At 33.5% G+C, this 20,865-nt stretch overlaps 1 protein-coding gene across 1 annotated transcript in view; it reads left to right on the top strand.

Annotated features, from left to right (window-relative positions):
* Positions 1 to 1,157: 1,157 nt before the first annotated feature.
* Positions 1,158 to 20,865, top strand: part of LOC150086286 (spermatogenesis associated 6-like protein) — a 168,659-nt gene continuing 148,951 nt past the window's right edge. The window contains exons 1-2 of the mRNA XM_090374849.1: positions 1,158 to 1,193; positions 20,674 to 20,773. Coding sequence (XP_090230975.1) covers positions 20,726 to 20,773 — 48 coding nt within the window. The 5' untranslated portion in view covers positions 1,158 to 1,193; positions 20,674 to 20,725. The remainder of the gene's footprint in view (positions 1,194 to 20,673; positions 20,774 to 20,865) is intronic.

Here is a 20,865-nt window from a genome sequence, read left to right as displayed (position 1 = left end):
AAAAAATTCCACAACTACAGATGGAAGTTTGTTCCAGCAATCAATTATCTGGTGGCTAAAGGCAATTATACTCTGGTGGTTAAAGGCAATTATACCGCACATTTATACTCTGTTTTGCTTCAGTTTGAATTTATACCCCCTCAGGTTTATAATCTGAGCAAGAGGAAGAATCCCATCAGAATTGAGCCTGCTCAACCGATTCAAGACCTTATACACCTCAATTAGATCAACTCGCAGGTGTCTAGTCCCCAGACGCTGCAATTTACCCCCACGTCTCTTTCATTCTCCACTACCGTGAGTCTAATACCACAATTTTTTTTTTTTTGTCACAAAACATCACACGGCGATGTTTTTTTTTTTCTGTTGTCATATGCTGGATGTAAATTTTTATATTTCTTGAAAGCGTGTAAAGTAACGCCAGTTTATGGTATTATAAATCCATGTTACCTTGAAAATGTATTTAGGGAGCATACATTTTGGAAAAAAAAAAATAATAATAATAACATGCAGCATTCTTTTAGAAAGTTGTAAGGAGTAGGTCAACAAAAAGGGTTGAACCACTGTATTCGATCAAACAATTAGTAGATTAGAACCCCAGTAGATTAGATTAGATGTATGCCAATTTTACGTTTCCATTTTAATAAAGCTGCTTAAATGTAATTTACTGGATTCAGATAATGAGCAACTGTTATTCATGCTTATAAAGTTATTTTAAGTCTTATTTACAAGAGAAATGCATATTTAGAAATTACTCTTTGACGGTATTATTTTTAGCATTTGTAGGTCACTTACTCCATCTTTCTACTGTCATTCGTTAACGAGGTAAATTCAAATATGCAGGAAATTAAAAGAAGAAGAATGTTTACAGCCTTTATCAATGTGTTCTGAGAGCAGCAGTGAAAATTATTCTTTTTTACTATTATTTGTTATGTGCCCTTATGGAATTTTTAACATATGGTGTAAGTCTCCATATATCGCAGCCTGCAGTTCCGTATAAGTGGAAAACTGCTGTGTTCAGATGCAGTCTAGTAGCATCCACGCAGCATGAACTATTAGTTCACATTGTGAATTGTGCCACGTTGGCATGGTTATTGAGGAAAAATGGGGTCGAAAGTGTACAACTGCTTAAGTATAGTTGCCTAACTTCGGGGTTTTTAGGGTACTGTACTGGATTTGTTATTGTTATATTAATGGTAAGTACATAAATATCTACCCATTTATGTAATAACGATTTAAATGAGTGCATGTCATTTTCTTACTTTTGTACATTTAACAGATACCAGAAAGTCCATATAAACTACAAGCATTCATCAATCAAAAATTGATTTTGCATCAATAGTAACTGAACAGGTTAGTCAGAAAGAGGTTAATGTAAAAAAAATAATAAAAAATTGACATTTAATTTAGTGTAATTTTATACATTCTAAACATAGTAGATATTGAAAATTGTTAGAGTGATTCATTGGTTGATAAATAATATTACGACGATTATAAATAATATTACGGGAATGAGAAATTTGAGATTTTGGAAGTGGAGCACCATTTCTTAATCTTACGTAACAGCATGAAAGTTGTGTACTGTTGCTTAGCAACAGATCCCATCCTTTTTGACACAAGTCTCTTGAGGAATGGGAAAGTTTATTTGCTGTAATCATTTTTATCTGAACGAGTTAAAACTGAAGTTTGATTTTTTATACATCTGTTAAGGAGAGCTGCAAAAGGTATTAAGTACATTTATTAATATTTTAGATTTATTTTGAATTAGTAATTTTTGCGAAATTTTCGTTGTTACTTTTCGTCATCATCTGTAATTTGATAGTTAACTCTTCTAGTAGTAGCTTTACACCTGAATAATTATATCATTTATTGCACTAGCGGTTTAATTCATGGTATTAATTTCGAATGAGTTATTATTAATTTATTTTTTGTATTGTTAAGTTCAGAAAATTTTCTTAAATCGGTTGGGGCATGTCAAAAAAAAAAAAAAATAATAAATAAAATAATAATAAAATAAACAAACAAAAAAACGCTCATTCATTTTTCCTGTGGCGTTGAGAATTAATTATTATTGAGAGCATTGCAAATTGTAAACACGCTTGTTATTAGTTTTCCGCGTGGGCCAATTTTGATATTTTAATTGTTATATGACATCATGAAAGGTGTTGCCTGTTTACTCCAGACTTAATTGCAACAACTGGATGAAAAAAAAAACTCTCCTCCCAAATCCAAGGGCAGATGTAGGCTGAGCTTATGGTAAACACTTTTCCGAGTGGCCAAATTATCATGGCAAGATATTGCTTATCAGAACTGCCAAGTGAATCATCTTAACCCCATGTCATAAATTAGGAAAGAATCTCACTAAAATAATTATTTTTGCAATAAAAATATTTGACATATTAATAAATTCTCAGAAACCTGCAGAAATGGTTTTTCATATTTCTTGCATAAGTGTACAGGAATTGAATAATAACATCATTATTTTATTCAAATCTTTTTATTTTAATTTTTTTTTGTTAAATTTGGTGTCCTAGACAACCATCTAGTTTGCCTATCTGGATGGACAGCTTACCAAAGAGCAATTCAGAATAATATTTATGCACCATCATTGAATGAATTCCTTGACTCTGTTTGTGATATAGTTCTTCCTCCCAAATTATACACACAAAAAAAAAAAAAAAAATGTGTGGCTAACATTTTTATTATTGTCCCATCTTCTTCACATCTCTAGGGCAGCAGTCCCCAACTTTTTGCATTAAGGGGTTGGTAAAAGAACAAAATAAAATTGACTGGAGGATTGACTATACATTCTTATTGCTCATCTGCAAGAATAGTGATCTAGCTCAAAACTTGCTTGTTTTCAGGAGAAGGCTTTAAATGCATTACAGATTTGCCATTCACAAAACTTAAAATATGATATAGTTAAATGGTATGGTTAAAGAAAATATTTACATGCGCAGTTTTGTTATTGCTATACCATAAATTTCAATAAATCACAATTATCTTGTATGAGAAGCAAATGTTATTAAATTTTACCTTTTTTTTTTTTTTTTTTTATTTGTGATGCTTACCCTAATCAACTTGAAATTACTGAAAATGAGGAAAAGTCCCAAAAGTGTGACATGAAAAAATATATAACTCTTAAAAATAAAAAAACTTGCTTTATCTGGAAAAGTGATATAATCCTAAATATGGCATTCTTTTTGTAAAAAATATGTTCTGCCTATAGCACTTATGTGACAAAACTGAGAAATAACATTGTTCTAGATTGGTGAATTGCAGGTTTATTTAGCCTACAGCAGTGGTTCTCGAGCTGTAGTGATGTAAAGCCTTTATAGCTTAAAACTTTTCATGATCCTTTTTAGCTTGGAAATTTTTTGTGGATCCCAACACTTAAAATCCTCTCTATGCCCTAAATGTCTTCAATATTTAAATACTAATAAGAAATGTCAGACATTATTCGCAGATATCCTGAAGCATATTTACAGACCACAAGTCACATTCTTTTAGTCCAGTGTTTCTGAAACTGTCACGGACGAGAGTTTGAGAAACACTGGCCTACAGGAATAGTAATGACTTCTCTCTACTATATGTTATTAGAGTTTTGTGTGCAAAACTTTTCTTGATTAAAAATGTATCTTATTTTTGCAATTTATGTTTAAACCTTAAAAGTGAAGATTTTTGAGTTATCACATTGCAGTTGAGCCATATAATGCTGTAGGTGAAGCAAGATGAGCGAAAATATATGAATGCAATCATTACGATTATTTTATAAGCAAAATAAAAGTTACAGAAACTATTTATTTTTTCTAAAGTGTTGTTTTTGTGTTTTTTACTTGTTTCTTCATAAATGAGCAATTTATTTCATTTTTTTTTTAATGGACTGCTGATTGTGTTTTTGTGGGCAATAAAATTTGTGTTGGGCTGTCACCAAACATCAGTCCACTATTTAGACATCAGTGCTGTAGAGCAATGGATTTTAAACTATGGGGGGGAGAATCTCTGTAATCCAAATTAATTTGCCAGAATAATAACTTATTAAAAATTCATTCATTCGTTCAGCAATGGCTTATTATAGCAGCACTCACCTCAAAATCCGTCATTAAAATTTGAAGTTCATGGGAAGTGAAATATGAAAAGAATTAAACTATATAAAACATGCCCTGAGGAAGGAGAGGTGCACCACTTTTTCCCAGGTTGTAGTCTATAAAAGAAAGATCCGTAACAGGGTATTTGAAGTGCTGCTATAATAAGCCATTGCTGAACAAATTAATGAGTAAGTTAACAGCACTTCAAGCTCTAGCTGAATAATCATATAACTTAAATTTGCCAGAATAAACTTTTTAAAACTAAACAAAAATAAAAGAAATGTTAATTTTGTAAATCATTACTAAAAATGTTTATATGAATTTGCTATAGGATTTATATTCATGTTAAATCCAGTTTGACCATGCAAAGGAGAAAAGGCCAGTATAATTCCAGTTATCAGAATATTAATTATTCAAAATTTTAATTAAATGAAAATCTATTTTACTCTTTTTTTTTTTTTTCTACTTTCACTCAAAGAAATTGATACACTGTAAGAAACACAATACTGTGAGTGAATATAATAAAATCATGATTGCACTCATATAAAGCATGAATGAAATAAAGAAGAGTAAATTTTATTGATGTCACTTCTTATCTAATAGCAATTACAATAATATAATGTAAAAAACACTTCACTGTAAAGTGGTGGGGAGAGGGAGAGAGAGAGAGAGAGAGAGAGACTTCAAATTCACCATTATATAAATTTGTTGCAAATAAAAAATTATGTAATAGTCAATTCGTATGATAACAGAATGTAGCTGACAAAGATGTATCACACAGAAATTGAAAATGGAGAGGAACACTGTAATGAATATACATCACAGAAACCAAAAGCAACAGGGACCTGGGAAAGGGAGGCCTGGATCAGTGCAATTACTGTGCAAAATAAAGCTGTTTTAGCTTCTATTTGACTTTTATTTACTGTAATTATTACTGGTTTTGTTTATTGTGCTTAAATCTAATTATTTCTAGCCCCATTATTTCATACCCTTTTCATATTGAAATACTTTACCAGTATGTGCATATGACAAACATTAGAATAGGCTTCTAAAAACCTGAATCCTAAATTAAGCATTGTAAAGGAGATATTTATAACCACTGAAACTGGGAGTGAGGAAACAAGCAGTATATTTTGAATATATAGATAATTTATTTGTTGTTATTATGACCTAATTAATCATTATATTTGACAATCTACATCAACTGCAAAGTAATACAAAGGGTATATTTTAGTAAACCCTTGATTTGAGAGACTTCAAAAATAATGGACAGCATCCATTGAACCAAGATTTTTGTCTGTATGAAATCGAGTGATGTAACTGTCTTAGTATGATGATATTTTTCCAAATATTTAAATTAATAGTAAAACAGATTTAACTCACAGCTAATGAGGAGTCTTGCTTTTTGTTTGCTTTTGTTTATCAATGCAGCATAAGATCATCAGATAGAAAAACTGAAATACTGTATGAAGCATTTTTGGTCTCATATTGTGATCATTGAACTAATTTGTTGCTATCTTGTGCCTGAGTTGTGTTTACAGTTCCTGCTGTTATGAAGAAACTGTAAGCAAAACCAAATTTATATCACCTACCCAATACAAGGTTTACATCATAGAAAGTGCAAGGGAGCCAGGATTTTCTTCATCAGCCTGCTGGGTGTGTCAGGCACCATACTGATGCCAGGGTGTGTGATCTAGTCAAAGTACTCGAAAGGTCTTCAGACTTTTAATAAGATTCAGTCAGAGTTTCCACTACCACTATATGACACACATAACTGATGAGTGCAGTAACATACAGTGTTATAACACTTAACTTGCCTCTCAGCATCATTGGAAGAATGCATACCACAAAATTCAGGGCTGTAACCCCCCACACACAATTATTATTAGCTATATGGTGCAAGGAAGCCTGAGGCTTATGCTGCACCAGCCAAAAAAAAAAATTCCCGAGCTACCCTGAGAGAGAGAGAGAGAGAGAGTCAAAAGTAGAAGGGAATCACCAAGAAGAGAAGAATGATGATATCCAGCTCAGGACCCTGGGTGTGCCAAGCCCATACTCACCAGATGTGAGCCCCTGGGGTGCCTCTATATTCTGATAGCAGTAGCACACAAACAACAATAGTCAATCTAACCAGTTTTCCTTCATCGGGCAAAACAGAATGTTGTAACTAAGAAGCTGAGCTAGAGTAGTCGATCAGCCACCTTCCAAAGAATGGGCAGTAGTCACTGTCATGGTCAGGAGTGACCAGAGTCATTGCTCATAGACTGATTTCTTCTGTTTTTCCTCTTATTTTTAATTCAGTTATGTAATTTCTAATCAAAAATATTTATTTGCTATGCAACCCAAATGACTGAGTGCAATATAAGTCAGTGTTAGATATGTTGGTGCAATTATTGCACTGTTTTTTAGCTTGCATGATCCCCTGTCATGCAAACCACAAAGTAGCCCACGGGAAGATTTTTTGCAGCATGCTGATGGAAAGATACTTTCTCAACTTTCAGATACTCCTGTTCAAGTGGCATGCATGAAGATTATAGTTGTAGTGAGCAAAAATTGCACTCACAAAGAAAAAAGTTGCTGACTCCTGGTATAGTGAGTGTACTAAGAATGTACCATGGTACATTTGAATGCACAATGTTTAGACCCTGCCACTTATGGAATATAGCAACAGATGGCCTTACTGGATTCCACTCTTGTTGGTTAAAAACAAATAGTTATGGATGCACAGGAATGCTGACACTAGACATTTGAGGTGTGGGAAAAAAAAAAAAAAAAGTTTCCTTGTCCCACTAATCCCATTTTCAGTTGTTTCATGCTACTGGCAGGACCTGGGTATGGTGATAGCAGCGTGATTCAATGTACTCATTATTTGCTATGCAACCCTGAGCAGGTGTGTTTTCACGGCATCCATTGATATTAGGTCCCCCAATATTAAGGGATCAATTTCTGAATGCCATAGCTTACTTGAATGCTGCTGCCAACCAGGCACATCCCTTTATGCTTACAGTTTATTCACCTGGTAATAGTTACTTCCAGTGGGATAAGATGACCTGTTCCAAGGCATGGATTATTTGGGAATGGCTTTACAAGCATGAAGGTGACTTCACCATACTTAATTGGTCTGCTCAGTTAGCAGATCTCAACCCATCTGTGAAATGTGCTTTTCATTGTAGGTCCTCCATTCTGAGGTAATGGAACGCAACAGTGTACATGGGCGAGTATCCATCCGGAATAGTTTCGGTACCTCATGGAGTCAACGTTTGTTCATGTACAATGTCCAATGCAATTATTCATGTCATCTCTGCAACTTCCACAGAACAACATTGTAGGTCCTCCATTCTGAGGTAATGGAACGCAACAGTGTACATGGGCGAGTATCCATCCGGAATAGTTTCGGTACCTCATGGAGTCAACGTTTGTTCATGTACAATGTCCAATGCAATTATTCATGTCATCTCTGCAACTTCCACAGAACAACAGTTGCCAGAATTAAGCCAAAATGGTAATCTGTACTGCTAGATAAGATATAGTAGTGGGTAGCATGCTTCCTGAAAAATAGCCTGAAGGATTGCAGATTTGAATGCTGCTTTGAGTGTGTGATTACCCAATATTTTTAATATGAAGTATAAATAGTGCAATATGATTTCAGCAATTGAACCTCTTTAAAAATTGAATACTTGCTTTTATGCCTTAAGTGGTACAGTGTATTCAATACTATGCTGTATTGAATGTTTTGCAAAATGAATGGTTTTGTACATTACAAATACATAGAAATAATGAATACAGTCTAGGAAATATGTAAAACAAAAATAAATTGGTGTTTGGAAATTATTAATGAAACGTAATTCATAAATCCAGAACCTGTGGTGAATTTATGAATTTTTTTTTTTTTTTTTTTTTTTTTAAGTTTGGCTAGCATATTTCTCTTTTGCCCTTGGGGAAATATCCAGAATTATCAAAAATCTGAATACAGTATTTGGTAATTGTGGATTTTTGAGGTTCTGCTGTAATTTGTACTTATTAATCAGTTAGGTACCTGGTCTGAGTTAAATACCTGGTTTCATAAACATTTATTTATTTAAATGTTTATGAAAAATACTGTCAGTAGAGTTTATCTTAAAAAAAAAAAAAAAATAGAGAGGCTTCTTTCATGGCTTAGGTGTTGGTATTATTGTTGCTAGGTTGACAAATGCAACCAGTTCTGCTGTTTGGCAAGGTTATTCTATTTTGCCATCTGTTACCATCTGTTTGAAGGACTGGGTTAGTTTTATGCTGACCTAATATAGCATCTGTTAGATGATGCCTTGATCACTTGATGGAGTTGTGACATGCATTATAAAAGGAAAATAATATATAAAGCATATTTTAAATAATAAAAAAACTGAAACTGGCATGAGAAGTGTTAAGAATATACTTTGTTATGCCAGCTATATAAAATTTGATAATTTAAGTTGTGCTCCTCATAACTGATGATAGAGATTGATGCATACATAGGTCTTTAAATAGTGAGTAAAAAATTTCTTTTGCTTACAGTATTACAGAATATGTAACCTACTCAAAGTTATGTAACATTTAGCTCTTCAGATATTTCACACAGTTCATTCCATGTTCTGCTGATTTTGTTGTCAAGTGAATATAGTAATTAAACAATAAGGCCATCACCAAACATACTATAAGTTTTAAAAATTAGTGGCTTAGCTTCACATGAGAAGCCAAGCCACTAATTTTTAAAACTTGCCAATCTTATTAGGTTCAAAATAGGACTGAAACATATGGGTGGTGTGATGCTTACAAAGAAGAAAAGTATTCCTATTTAGTAAAGTGAATATGTTTGCGTTGTGGTTTTGTCACTGAATTTATGCAAATATCTCTTGACATTAAATTCCTTATTCCTTCACGTGCAATTAAGATAGCCAGGGTTTATCTGCTTGACTCTTTAACAGATGTTTTTATGCACTGCCTTAAGAATGTTTTTTTTTTTTTTCCCTCCTACATGGTTGCTATACAAAATGCCCCTCAGAAAATTTCTAGGCCATCTCAACTTAAAAGATTGGTGCTTCTTTTCTGTCTCTTCTTTAACTCTTGAAAAAGATTTTGCCTTCATTCCTAACTTCTCAAATTATTTCCAATCACTTTCTCAAATTCTTTATGGTAAGAAGGTTATTTCAACCATCTCTAATATTCTCTTCCCTATTTTTTTGGTACTGCTGCTATTAATAAAAATTAACAACCCAATTTTAGTTATTTAGATATTTTTTTCCACTTTTGATGCTGCTATTAATGAAAATTCCATCAATAGCAACTGTTAATGAAAATTCACAACTAAATCTTAGTTATTTAGATATCTTTTACCACTTCTGACACTTAATCGTAATTCCTTCATTGAACTTATATATGATTATTACTCTATGCCTGGTTGACATCTTCTTTTTCATCTGAAATACTACCTAGTACTTTAATCTTATTCTAGATCAGTTCCTCAAGGAAATACTTTATCTACTTTTCATTTTTCTGCATTTCCTCTTCTGTTCACATCAGTTTACTACTTATTGCCTATGTTGATGACATCAAAGTTTGGTGTATTTCCTGGTCTGCCAAGGAGTCTGTCTCTTCAGAATAACACTGCTGTTAATTCTGTCCTGAAAATAATTCAGAATTTCTTTTCTACATATAAGAATTTCTTTTCTACAACTTTCTCATAACCCTCAAAATTCTACTAATTTATCAATTTTCTAGGAAAATTAATCGCCTCTTTTTCTACGTGTTTGCAAAAACCACCTTATAAGAAATGTGAAAATGCACAGAAATCTGGGGATTTTCTTTGACTGTAGACTTATTTAAATCCATCTGCTGAAATCTAAAGTTAAAATGCTTCAAGCTGACACAGTTATTTTTAATTAATATTTAATTCATATTATGAAATATGTAAAAGCTCATCCCCCTTCCACTTTTGCTCCAAAATCTATCATCTGGTTGGCAGAAGCTAGCTCAAATATTAAGCTGCTTCAGTAGAGTGCCTGATATGCACCAAAAAAGGTGGGCTACCAGTTTTCTAGATTTAAAATAGCTATGTACTGTAACCTTCGATATAATCTTCATATATATAAAATTAATGAAATTAAGTCTCTAATTCTGTTTTCCAAATATTTAATTCAGTTGTTTCCAGCTAACTGACATAAAATTGGCATTTGTATTTCCCCCAAAAAAGTACTTAATTCAAGTGGTCCCTATAACTGTAGTGAAATAGTTTTTATTTTCCTGTATCATTTTCTTAATATGATAGCATAGCTTAATTTATTATGGTACTCACCTTTTTTTATAATCTGCAATTGATGTTTGAATAGGGTGGATGATAATTTTAATTTAAATTAGGAGCAAGTAAGTTGGGGTTTAAAAACAGAAGTTAAAATATGCGCAAGGAAGTAGAAGTGTACGCCTTCATCCTTGGTTGTCAATATTAAAGTTGAAAATAAATGGTTAATACTGGAGGCCAATAGCCATAACAAGTGGCTTTCGTTATCCACGTCTTCAGTTGGCAATGATGGGTTGAGAGTGAACGTGTGTATTTAAGAAAGCTAAGTTCCCATGATGCTCCTGGTTACATGTGGAAATCTCAGGTGCATGAGATTCCAAGCCGATGCAACGTTGTAAGGTACTTTGGTATTTAATACTTGGAGATTGGAATGGCGGCAGAACCATTCTATGACTAGGGCTTCATATTGGAGGATTTTAAAACTGAATTTTAGTTTGATAATGGGAATGGCTGAGTCTACTAAGTGGGTGTGATAGTGAGATTGAACATGTGATGCTAGTTCTGTGTTGGTTTGGCCTGTCTTAAAACTATTGTAGTGGTAGTATGCACGTGTGTTTGATGTTTTAATAGAATCATATTTTGAAGTTGTGCTACCAATGTAACATGCATTGCAGTTAGGTTGACATTTTATTAGGTAAATAATATTGTTCATATCGCTGATATGATATTTTTGTGTGTCTTTGTATGAATTAAATAATGAGCCAAGTTTATTATAAGTTGAGAATGTGAGGGTGATGTCGATACCTTTGAATATGTGGCGGAACTGATTGTAAAAATTACTATGGTAAGGTAGGATAATACGTATATTATTAGAGGTGTGTTGGGCGGATTGTTAATATTATTTTGTATGGTGAAAATAGTTTGTTGAATTAATCGAGTCGGGTACCTTCTAGATATGAATTTTGTTGTAAGATATTGAAGTTCATGATTGTTTTGTGTAGAACTGTATTTTATAGCATTGTAAATCTGATTATAAAGAATGGCTTTTTTTATGTTGGGGGGTTGTGCGAATCAAAATGTAGGTACTTGCCAGTATGGGTATTTTTTCTGAAAATTCTTGTTCCTAGTTTGGTGTTATTCCTATATGGTTGAGGGTCGGAAAATTAATTTGTCCGTTTTCTTCAAGTTCTAGGGTGTATTTTAATCTATTGTCTACTGAATTGAATTTAATGAAAAGATTGTCTATTATGGATTTTGGTCCTATTAAAAGAATGTCATCTGCATATCTTATAAATAATTTTATATCTGGGGGGTATGGTTGTAGTGCATAGTTTTTCTGTTGAAGCTAGGTAAATTTCAGAAAAGGGGACTGAGATCCCCAATCCCATAGGTAATCCGTATATTTGCTGGTATATCTGATTGAGAAATCGAAAATATCTAGCATCTCAGTAGGTATTTTGCATCACATTCACACATTCACTCAATTAATTCAACAAACCATTTTCACCGTCCAAAATAATATTAACAATCCACCCAAACACACCTCTAATAATAATCTACGTATTATCCTACCTTAACATAGTAATTTTTACAATCAGTTCCGCCACATATTCAAAGGTATCAACATCACCCTCACATTCTCAACTTATAATAAACTTGGCTCATTATTTAATTCATACAAAGACACACAAAAAATATCATATCAGTGATGTGAACAATATTATTTACCTAATAAAATGTCAACCTAACTGCAATGCATGTTACATTGGTAGCACAACTTCAAAATATGGTTCTATTAAAACATCAAACACATGTGCGTATTACCACTACGACAGTTTTAAGACAGGCCAAACCAACACAGAACTAGCATCACATGTTCAATCTCACAATCACCCCCCCCCCTTAGTAGACTCAGCCATTCCCATTATAAAACTAAAATCCAGTTTTAAAATCTTCCAATATGAAGCCCTAGTCATAGAATGGTTCTGCCGCCATTCCAATCTCCAAGTATTAAATACCAAAGTACCTTACAACATTGCATCGGCTTGGAATCTCATGCACCTGAGATTTCCACATGTAACCAGGAGCATCATGGTAACTTAGCTTTCTTAAATACACATGTTCACTCTCAACCCATCATTGCCAACTGAAGACTTGGATAACGAAAGCCACTTGTTATGGCTGTTGGCCTCCAGTGTTAACCATTTATTTTCAACTTTAATATTGACAACCAAGGACGAAGACGTGCACTTCTACTTCCTTGTGCATATTTTAATTTCTGTTTTTAAACCCCAACTTACTTACTCCTAATTTAAATTATCATCCACCCTATTCAAACATCAATTGCAGATTATAAAAAAAAGGTGAGTACCATAATAAATTAAGCTATTCTATCATATTAAGTCAATTATAAATGGTATTTTAAGTAATCTCCAATTATTGAACTGTATCATTTTCTTAAAATTATTAACATATTTGATCTGTACAAAATTTTCTTGCCTATAGATAAGAATTACTTGAATTACTGTAAAAAAACAAATTCACAGTGTGCAATATTTTTCTATTATTGTCATATTTTATTTTAAAAATAAAATTTTTATATGTTTTTCAATGTATTTAGTATTAGTAGTGACATGAGATGCAAGAAAGAAAGCTTATAAAGCATCAGCCACTTTCCTCTCAGTTACCACAAAATCATTTAGTTTCCTGTTAGTTTGATAAACTACTAGCATTCCTTATCAAAAGAATTCTTTGTGTGTGAATGTGATGCAAAATACCTACTGTTTGTCAGCAACCTGAGCAGGATCAATAGTTGGCCCATCAACATGAAGTGGACCAATGTGGTTCATTCACTTACTTCTATTTATATAAGCAAAAAAAATCTTTGCTGCTTTTTTTTGCATTCTTTGCTGGAGACCTCTTTTAAGTTGCCTTAGCTTGCCTAACTCCCTTTGTGATTTGTTTGCTGACTATTTTCTACCTACCATAGGTATCTATTACCTGATACTTTTTATGCATCCCATACATTTTTATCCTCTTTAAACCCACAAGTCTCATCAGTTCAACTGACATCCACTTAGGTCTAAGCCCTGAACTGTATTTCTTAATTGGTATGAAAAGCTTAATAGCTTCTATAATTGCTTCCATGAATGCTTCCCATTTAGATTTACTTTTGGAAACATCATTAGTTGGTTCCACTACAATGAATTTAAAAACTGCCTGAGACCACTGTAGTCACCCGTAAGAAAGCAAAAGCCTTTCCTTTCACCTTTGACAGTCCCACATCAGTACACCGTGATCACTGCCACCTAGTGGATCTTTTATCTGCAGATTCTTAATGCATGAAGTATCACTGTTGATAATCAGATCAAGAATATTGCTTCCTCTTATTGCCTCTCTGACATTCCACTGTAGAAAACAGTCATTCAAAAAATCCACAAAAGTCTTGCTAGTAGTGTGAGTAACCAGCTCACAAGTTCCAGTCAGTATCTTGAAAAATGCTAGTCTCCCATTACAAGACTTTCTGATTTACTGGTGCACTCTGTTTTTCTAGTATGAACCAGAGCTATAATGCTCAATATGTTCTATGTTGATATCAATATTTGTAAAAGAATAAGAGAAGTTTACCTCAATATGATACGTAGAACACTTCCGTATGATACTCTCCAGGAATTAAAACGAAAACAATTAAAAAATTGAAAATCTTACATTACAGTAAGAACTAATTAACAATAATTAAAAATCAAATGAACATAATTAAAAATTAAGTCAAATTAATTTAATGAAAAAATTGCAAAACGATTTTCAATTTTTTCGTTAAATTAATTTGACTTGTGTTAAATTGATTTTTAATTGTGTTCATTTGATTTTTAATTATTGTTAATTAGTTCTTACTGTATTGTAAAATTTGATTTTTTAATTGTTTTCGTTTTAATTCCTGGAGAGTATCATACAGAAGTGTTCTACGTATCATATTGAGGTAAACTTCCCATATTCTTTTACAAATACACTGTTTTCCTGTATATCTGTTTGTTATACTCATCACAGGCATTTGGCCTATAACACATTTCTGCTCTCATTTTTGTTTTCCTAGTGTTTATGTCACACCAAACTGACACCATTGCACTGGTCACCATGTCAACTGGATGCGCTGCCTTAGATTTAAATGTATGCTTCTTAAGTAAGTGCATAACCTTTCCCCCTCTTCTCCTTTCTGTTTACATTGTACTTCCCATATTCAAACTCTGCATCCCTTATATCTAAGTGTCACCATGTCTCTGATATCCCCACAATGTCTGCATTTGATGACTTGATCAGCACTTAAAATTCATCAAATTTATTCACAATGCTCATATCATTAGTGTACATGTAAATATGCTCTGTCCAGAATGCCCTGCATGTGTTGAATAGCGGTACTGTTTACTCTTAGTTACTGTAACACAGCCCATGTATCTACTTGTTTTGTGGTGAATTACTTGTTACAGCAGTACTTGAAATCCCCTTTCCAGGCTGTTGTGTGTTCCATGTATATTATTATTAGTAGAGGCAAATGATGCAAGAAAACAAGCTTATACACTATTAACAAAAAAAAAAAATACAATGCATTTAGCTAGTTAAAGCAAAGTAACTGCCCAAGATTAACACAATGTAGATCACCACTAGCATGAGACTTTCAATGGTGCTATTTCAAAACAACTAATGAAACAGAAATGCAGTGAGATTATTCTGTTCTTTAATAGGGTTATAAGATATGAATATGCCCTTTGTGACACTAGTAATGAGTTCACCACTTGCCACTCATTTGGAGAGGGCTGGGTTCTAGCAATTTTTAAGTTCTCATTAATTGAGGCTGTAGTTTAGCTGATCTCATATAAAGAGAATAGGGTTTCCCCTGTTAGTCATTCTGGATTTTTCAGCTCACACAATATGCAAATTAGCCTGTTAATACACAATTGTACAGACAATGTGCAATGGTGCAGTATGGTCTAAGTTGCTGATGTGCTTAAAACTCTTTAATAACAACAACCACCATAACATGATATAAATGAAGAGGAAGACAAGTTGGGTGATTCTGAAGTGTTAAGGTTATTAGCTGGTTGATGCATGTCTAAATATCTGCAAAAAAATTGGCAAAAACTAGATGTTTGTAATTGAGAGTTAATAAGAATTAGAGTATTGATCTAAATACTGACATACAGTTGAAAATTTTAAACAGTATCATCTCAGATATGAGAATAATAAACTGTGGTACTTTGCAGGGCAAATTTGGTATCTGTACAAGGTTAATAGTTATTCACAATAGAAATGTCAAGAGTAATAGAGAAAACTGAACTTAAAATGCTGAACTTGTAATATGTTTGCCAAAAGATCAGTTCCCCCCACTCCAGAATCCATTGAGATAGTAGTGGCATGTGATGCAAGAAAGCAAGTGTATGAGCTTATGCAGCATCAGCAAAAAAAAAAAAAACACACCATTCCCTCCAAATGCCTGTCCAGTTCCTCCTTAAATTTATTCAACTTATCAACTTCCACAACGACAGATGGAAGTTTGTTCCAGCAATTAACTACCCGCTGGCTAAAGGCAAATTTCTGCACATCTATTCTACATCTGTCCTTTCTTAATTTGAATTTATGCCCCCTTAGGTTCGTAATCTGAACAAGTGGAAGGATCCCATCAGAATTCAGCATGCTGAACCCATTCAAGGCCTTATACACTTCAATCAGATCACCGTGCAGGTGCCTAGTCTCCAGCCACTGCAATTTGTAGAACTTAAGCCTCTCTTGGTAAGAGGATCCCTTCGTTCCCCTCACCAATCTTGTTGCCCTTCTCTGTACACGCTCAAGTAAATCTACATCCTTCCTAAAATGAAGCCTCCAGACCTGTATGCAGTACTCAAGGCGTGGCCTGACCATTGCCTTATACACAGGGACAATCACCTCCTTTTCCTGCTAGCAAAATTCCTATATATCATTGACAAAACCCCATGACCTGCCCTGGCAGCCTGTCTGCATTGCTCAGAAAACTTCATATCTGACGGCACAATTACTCCCAGGTCTTTTTCATTTTCTACCACCTTAAGTGTAGTACAACACAGTTGGTACGTTTCTTTGGGGTTACTTCTACCCATATGCAGTACTTTGCATTTGTCAAGGTTAAACTTCAGTTGCCACTTCTTAGCCCATCTGCCCAAATTATCTAGATCCTGTTGCAGTAGCACACTGCCATTAACAACCCTGCCAACCTTTGTATCATCTGCAAACTTCGACATTAAGCCTAATATACCCTCATCAATATCATTGATAAATATACAAAACAGTGGACCGAACACTGAAACCTGTGGGACTCCACTAATAACATTAGTCCACGAAGAGCAGCACCCATTGATTACCACTCTGTCTTCTCCCACTTAACCATCCTTTTATCCATTGTAGCAACTTACCCTTAATACCATTCTGCTCCAATTTGTACAGTAGTCTTCCATGCGCAACAGTGTCAAAACCTTTCCTGAAATCCAAATATATGATATCAAAATTATTTTTTTGCATCCAGTTCCTTTGTAACCACATCATAATAACCAATCAAATTTGTCAGACAAGACTTTCCCTTAACAAACCCATGCTGTGTCTGAATTATTGCCACAGTCTTGTCTAGATGATCCTGCAATGCATCTTTAACCAGTGACTCCATTCTTTTACCTGGAACAGAAGTTAAACTAACTGGTCTGTAATTACTCATGCCACCCTTTGATCTCCCTTTGTGAATTGGGGATACATTTGCACATCTCCAGTCTGTAGGAACCTCCCCTGAGTCCAAGGATGCGCTCATAATTATGGCTAAGGGTTTTCTTAGTTGCTTTGCCGCCTCCTTTAACATAACTGGATAGATCCCACCATCCCAGGTGCTTTTCTTATGTTTAACTTCAACAATTTCTCCTCCACTTTACTCTCAGTTATTACAAAATCATTAAGTATCCTGCTACAATTTGATAACCTTTTGCCATTTTCAAACCTTAATAATTCCTCACGTGTGAATGTAGATGCAAAATACTCATTCAGTTTCTTTGCTATCTGAGCAGGATCATCAACAGTCGAACCATCGATGTCAAGTGGACCAATCAGATTCATCCCCTTCCTTTTACAGTTTATATAAGTAAAGAAATCCTTGCTGTTTTTCTTAGCATCTTTTGCCAAGGATTTCTCGTAATCTGCCTTCGCCTGCCTAACCTCTTTTTTGACCTGATTACAGACTAGCTTATATTTGCCATAGGCTTCTGAGTCGCTTGATAATTTATATGCATCCCATGCATTTTTCTTCTCTGTTATGAGTATCATTAGTTCATTAGATAACCATTTAGGCCTAAACCTTGAATAATATTTCTTAATAGGTATGAAACTTTTAGTAGTTTCCACGATTAATTCCTTGAATGCTTCCCACTTAGAATTTATTGTTGGTTACGTCGTCAGTTGATCCCACTGTACAGAATTTAAAAACTGTCTGAGACCACTGTACTCACCTTTATGGAAGCAAAAACCCTTTCCTTTACCCCTGATGGTAATTAAATCCCACATCAGTACACTGTGATCACTGCCACCTAGTGGTTCCTTTATCTGCAAATTCTTAATACACGAATGATCACTGCTGACATACGTCGTATTTAGTTTTCCATCTTATTGACTTGAAACCAGAATTCCAATTGAGTGAGTTTGTTTAGTACAGAGGTGCTCAAACTGTGGTCCACTAACTAAACCCAGCTCAGGACAGTGGTTTTCAAAATTCTTTTTTGGCCTTGTCCAGCTCAAAAATAGAATTTTGAAAATTACTACTAGTCGAATTAGACAATCTAGAATAGGGGGGGGGGGTCAAACTGAAAAAAGTGCACGTGGACTGTACAAATAGTTCTTGTGGGGTGTGTAGGCAGCACTAGGTACTCACTTTCAAGTTTCTCAGTACACCAGTTTCATTACTGGCAGAAATTACATTAAATATTTTCAGACTATTCTTCCAGTGATGATAGCTAAGGCTGCCACTTTGAATTCTGCTATACTGCCTTTTGGTAGGTATTCTCTATTTGAAAAAAAAAAAAAAAATGTTTTTTTTTTTTTAAAACAGTGCACTCTCTTTTTTCCAAAATTTTTGTCCATATACAGTTGGGATCCCTGGATTGTATCAATCTTTATTGAATAATATATTCTCCATTTCCCTGACAGTAGAAGTACCATGAATAATTAACATGTAGGACCAGCACTGAGTGTGCTGCCCCTAGTTGATAATTTAACTTGTGATTACTGTGCAGGTGCAGAACCTTCAATATCTGTAAATTAAAGCTAAATTACTGTTTTTAAACCAGTTATATAATTTATCTAAATCATGCTATAAGAAACATACCCTGATTTTATTATTGACAAGGAAAAGTTTCTGGCCCAACTGAAACTACAGTGACACCTGTATTATTTCGAATGCAGCTAAATGGGTTCATTCTGTATAAAGTTTAGTGGTTTTTGATAACTTTCTGTTTTAAATTTTGTAGTGAAATTAAACAATTGTTGTTCTAACGGGCATATTTTTTATGATCTTAATTTTTTTAAGTAGGTGTATTAATTTTTTGTTTTTTTTTTTTTAACTGGGCAAGTAGTTCAAGAGATTCCTTATATTAGGAATAGCAAGAAATCCAGTTGCCAATTATTTAATATAGTTAGGGAAGGATGTTACGTGGTTGTTTTCCATTAAGATTATAACTAAATATAATACCACTCCTATAACCGCATTAAATTAACTAAACAAGAACCCTGGATCAAGGATAAAAATCCTCGCACAATTATATTGGAATTAATCCCTCACCTATAAATTAACTGCTGGTAGGCCTCTTGCCTGTATGCACATCAAGTTTCCAGGAGCACCAGCAAGAGGAATCTGTCGGCAGGTAAGAATTTAATCTCTTTGTATTTACCTAATTTAATATCTGGTTCTATTGTAAGAATAATTCAAACTTAGAATTGTTTATTTGCAAATTGTAATATTGATAATTATAATATTGGTAATTGTATTCAAATTTGTAATCCTTTCTATTTTTGTTCCCCAACAGCACTTCTGATGGGTACAAGATACCTGTAACGTTACCTTAATGTGTAGTAGTTTAGGCAAATAACTTAATAAACTACTTTATAATTTCACATGGTATAAGAGTGGTATTATATTTAGTAATAATCACCAATTATTATTATTAATAATAGTAGTATAGTACTGGCAAATGATGCAAGGAAGTAAGCTTATAAAGGATCAGCCAAAAAAAATAACAAAAAAAAAAACTACCCACTTCATCTGCACAGTAATCACAAGTTAAATTATCAACTTGGGGCAGCACACACTCAGTGCTGTTGAAGATGAAAAGGACTTGGAGAGTTGTATTTTTAGTAAAATAAAGCCCAATATGAAGTTCTCTAAATAGTTGGTAAGGGTGTACACATGGGATACTGTCAGTGGTGTACAGGAATTTTATGACAGTATAAACCAGAGCTATGATGCTCAATACGTTCTACGTTGATTTCAGTATTTGTAAAAGAATAAGAGAAGTTTATCTCAATATGATATGGAAGTGTATATTGAGGTAACTTCTCTTATTCTTTTACAAAAAAGGAATTTTAAAAGTAGAGATAGAAGTAATTATTGCATTGTACACATCAGCATTTAGACCACATCCTGAAAACTTTATACAAGTCTGGAAGCCTTATTTCAAGAAAGATATTTACTTGCTTGAAGGAGTAAGTTAGTTGTGGCAGATGCAAAACTATAAATTCTGGACCCTGTGTGATTTTTTTTTTTATTAACCATATCAAACTAGCTGCTCTTTCTTTCTATAAAGTTTCCATACAAGAGTTTTCATGAACAGTTGTATTTTGTGATATGAGATGGGCTCATATAGAGTGGTTTGGGTTAGATACTATCAAAGACAAAGAATTCTTAAAGGTCTTGGGGTACTTCAGAGATTAGCTACTACAAGTAGCTAATCTTAAAAGAGGAATTAGGAGTTACCCAAAGTTAGTTTAGATTTTTCAGTCCACGTAATATGAAAGTCAGCCTACGACCACACACAGATATAATATACAGTGTAAAAAAACAAACAAACATAGCAATTTGTACACTGTGATCAAACTAGTTGATGCACCTAAAGCAACCAATATTTACAAAACAACCTTGTTTTCTGTTAAATGTAAGATTACCTGGGTAATCGTATAACTGTGAGGATATTATAACTTTTAATTATAGAGAATATTATAGAGTGGGATTTTAATTGAAATGTTTAAAAACTTTTATATTGGTTTTACTTTATTTTGCAGAGAATTCAGGAGCTTTGCAAATGTTGGAGTATTTCTTTTTGGAAGAATTAAAATGCCTCAAAAGACACTGAAATGCATTTGTGATGTCAAAATACATGCTGTATGTTTCTTTAGTAAATGAATTACTTATTTTTAATATAGATACTTGAGCATTGTTTTAATATACATGATTTTAAAATTAATCTATTTTCT

This window comes from Mastigoproctus giganteus, chromosome 5, assembly GCF_048544385.1.
Source record: "Mastigoproctus giganteus isolate SK-2022 chromosome 5, ASM4854438v1, whole genome shotgun sequence".
In the NCBI taxonomy this organism is placed as follows: domain Eukaryota; kingdom Metazoa; phylum Arthropoda; class Arachnida; order Uropygi; family Thelyphonidae; genus Mastigoproctus; species Mastigoproctus giganteus.
This window is presented reverse-complemented; position numbering and strand designations above follow the sequence as displayed.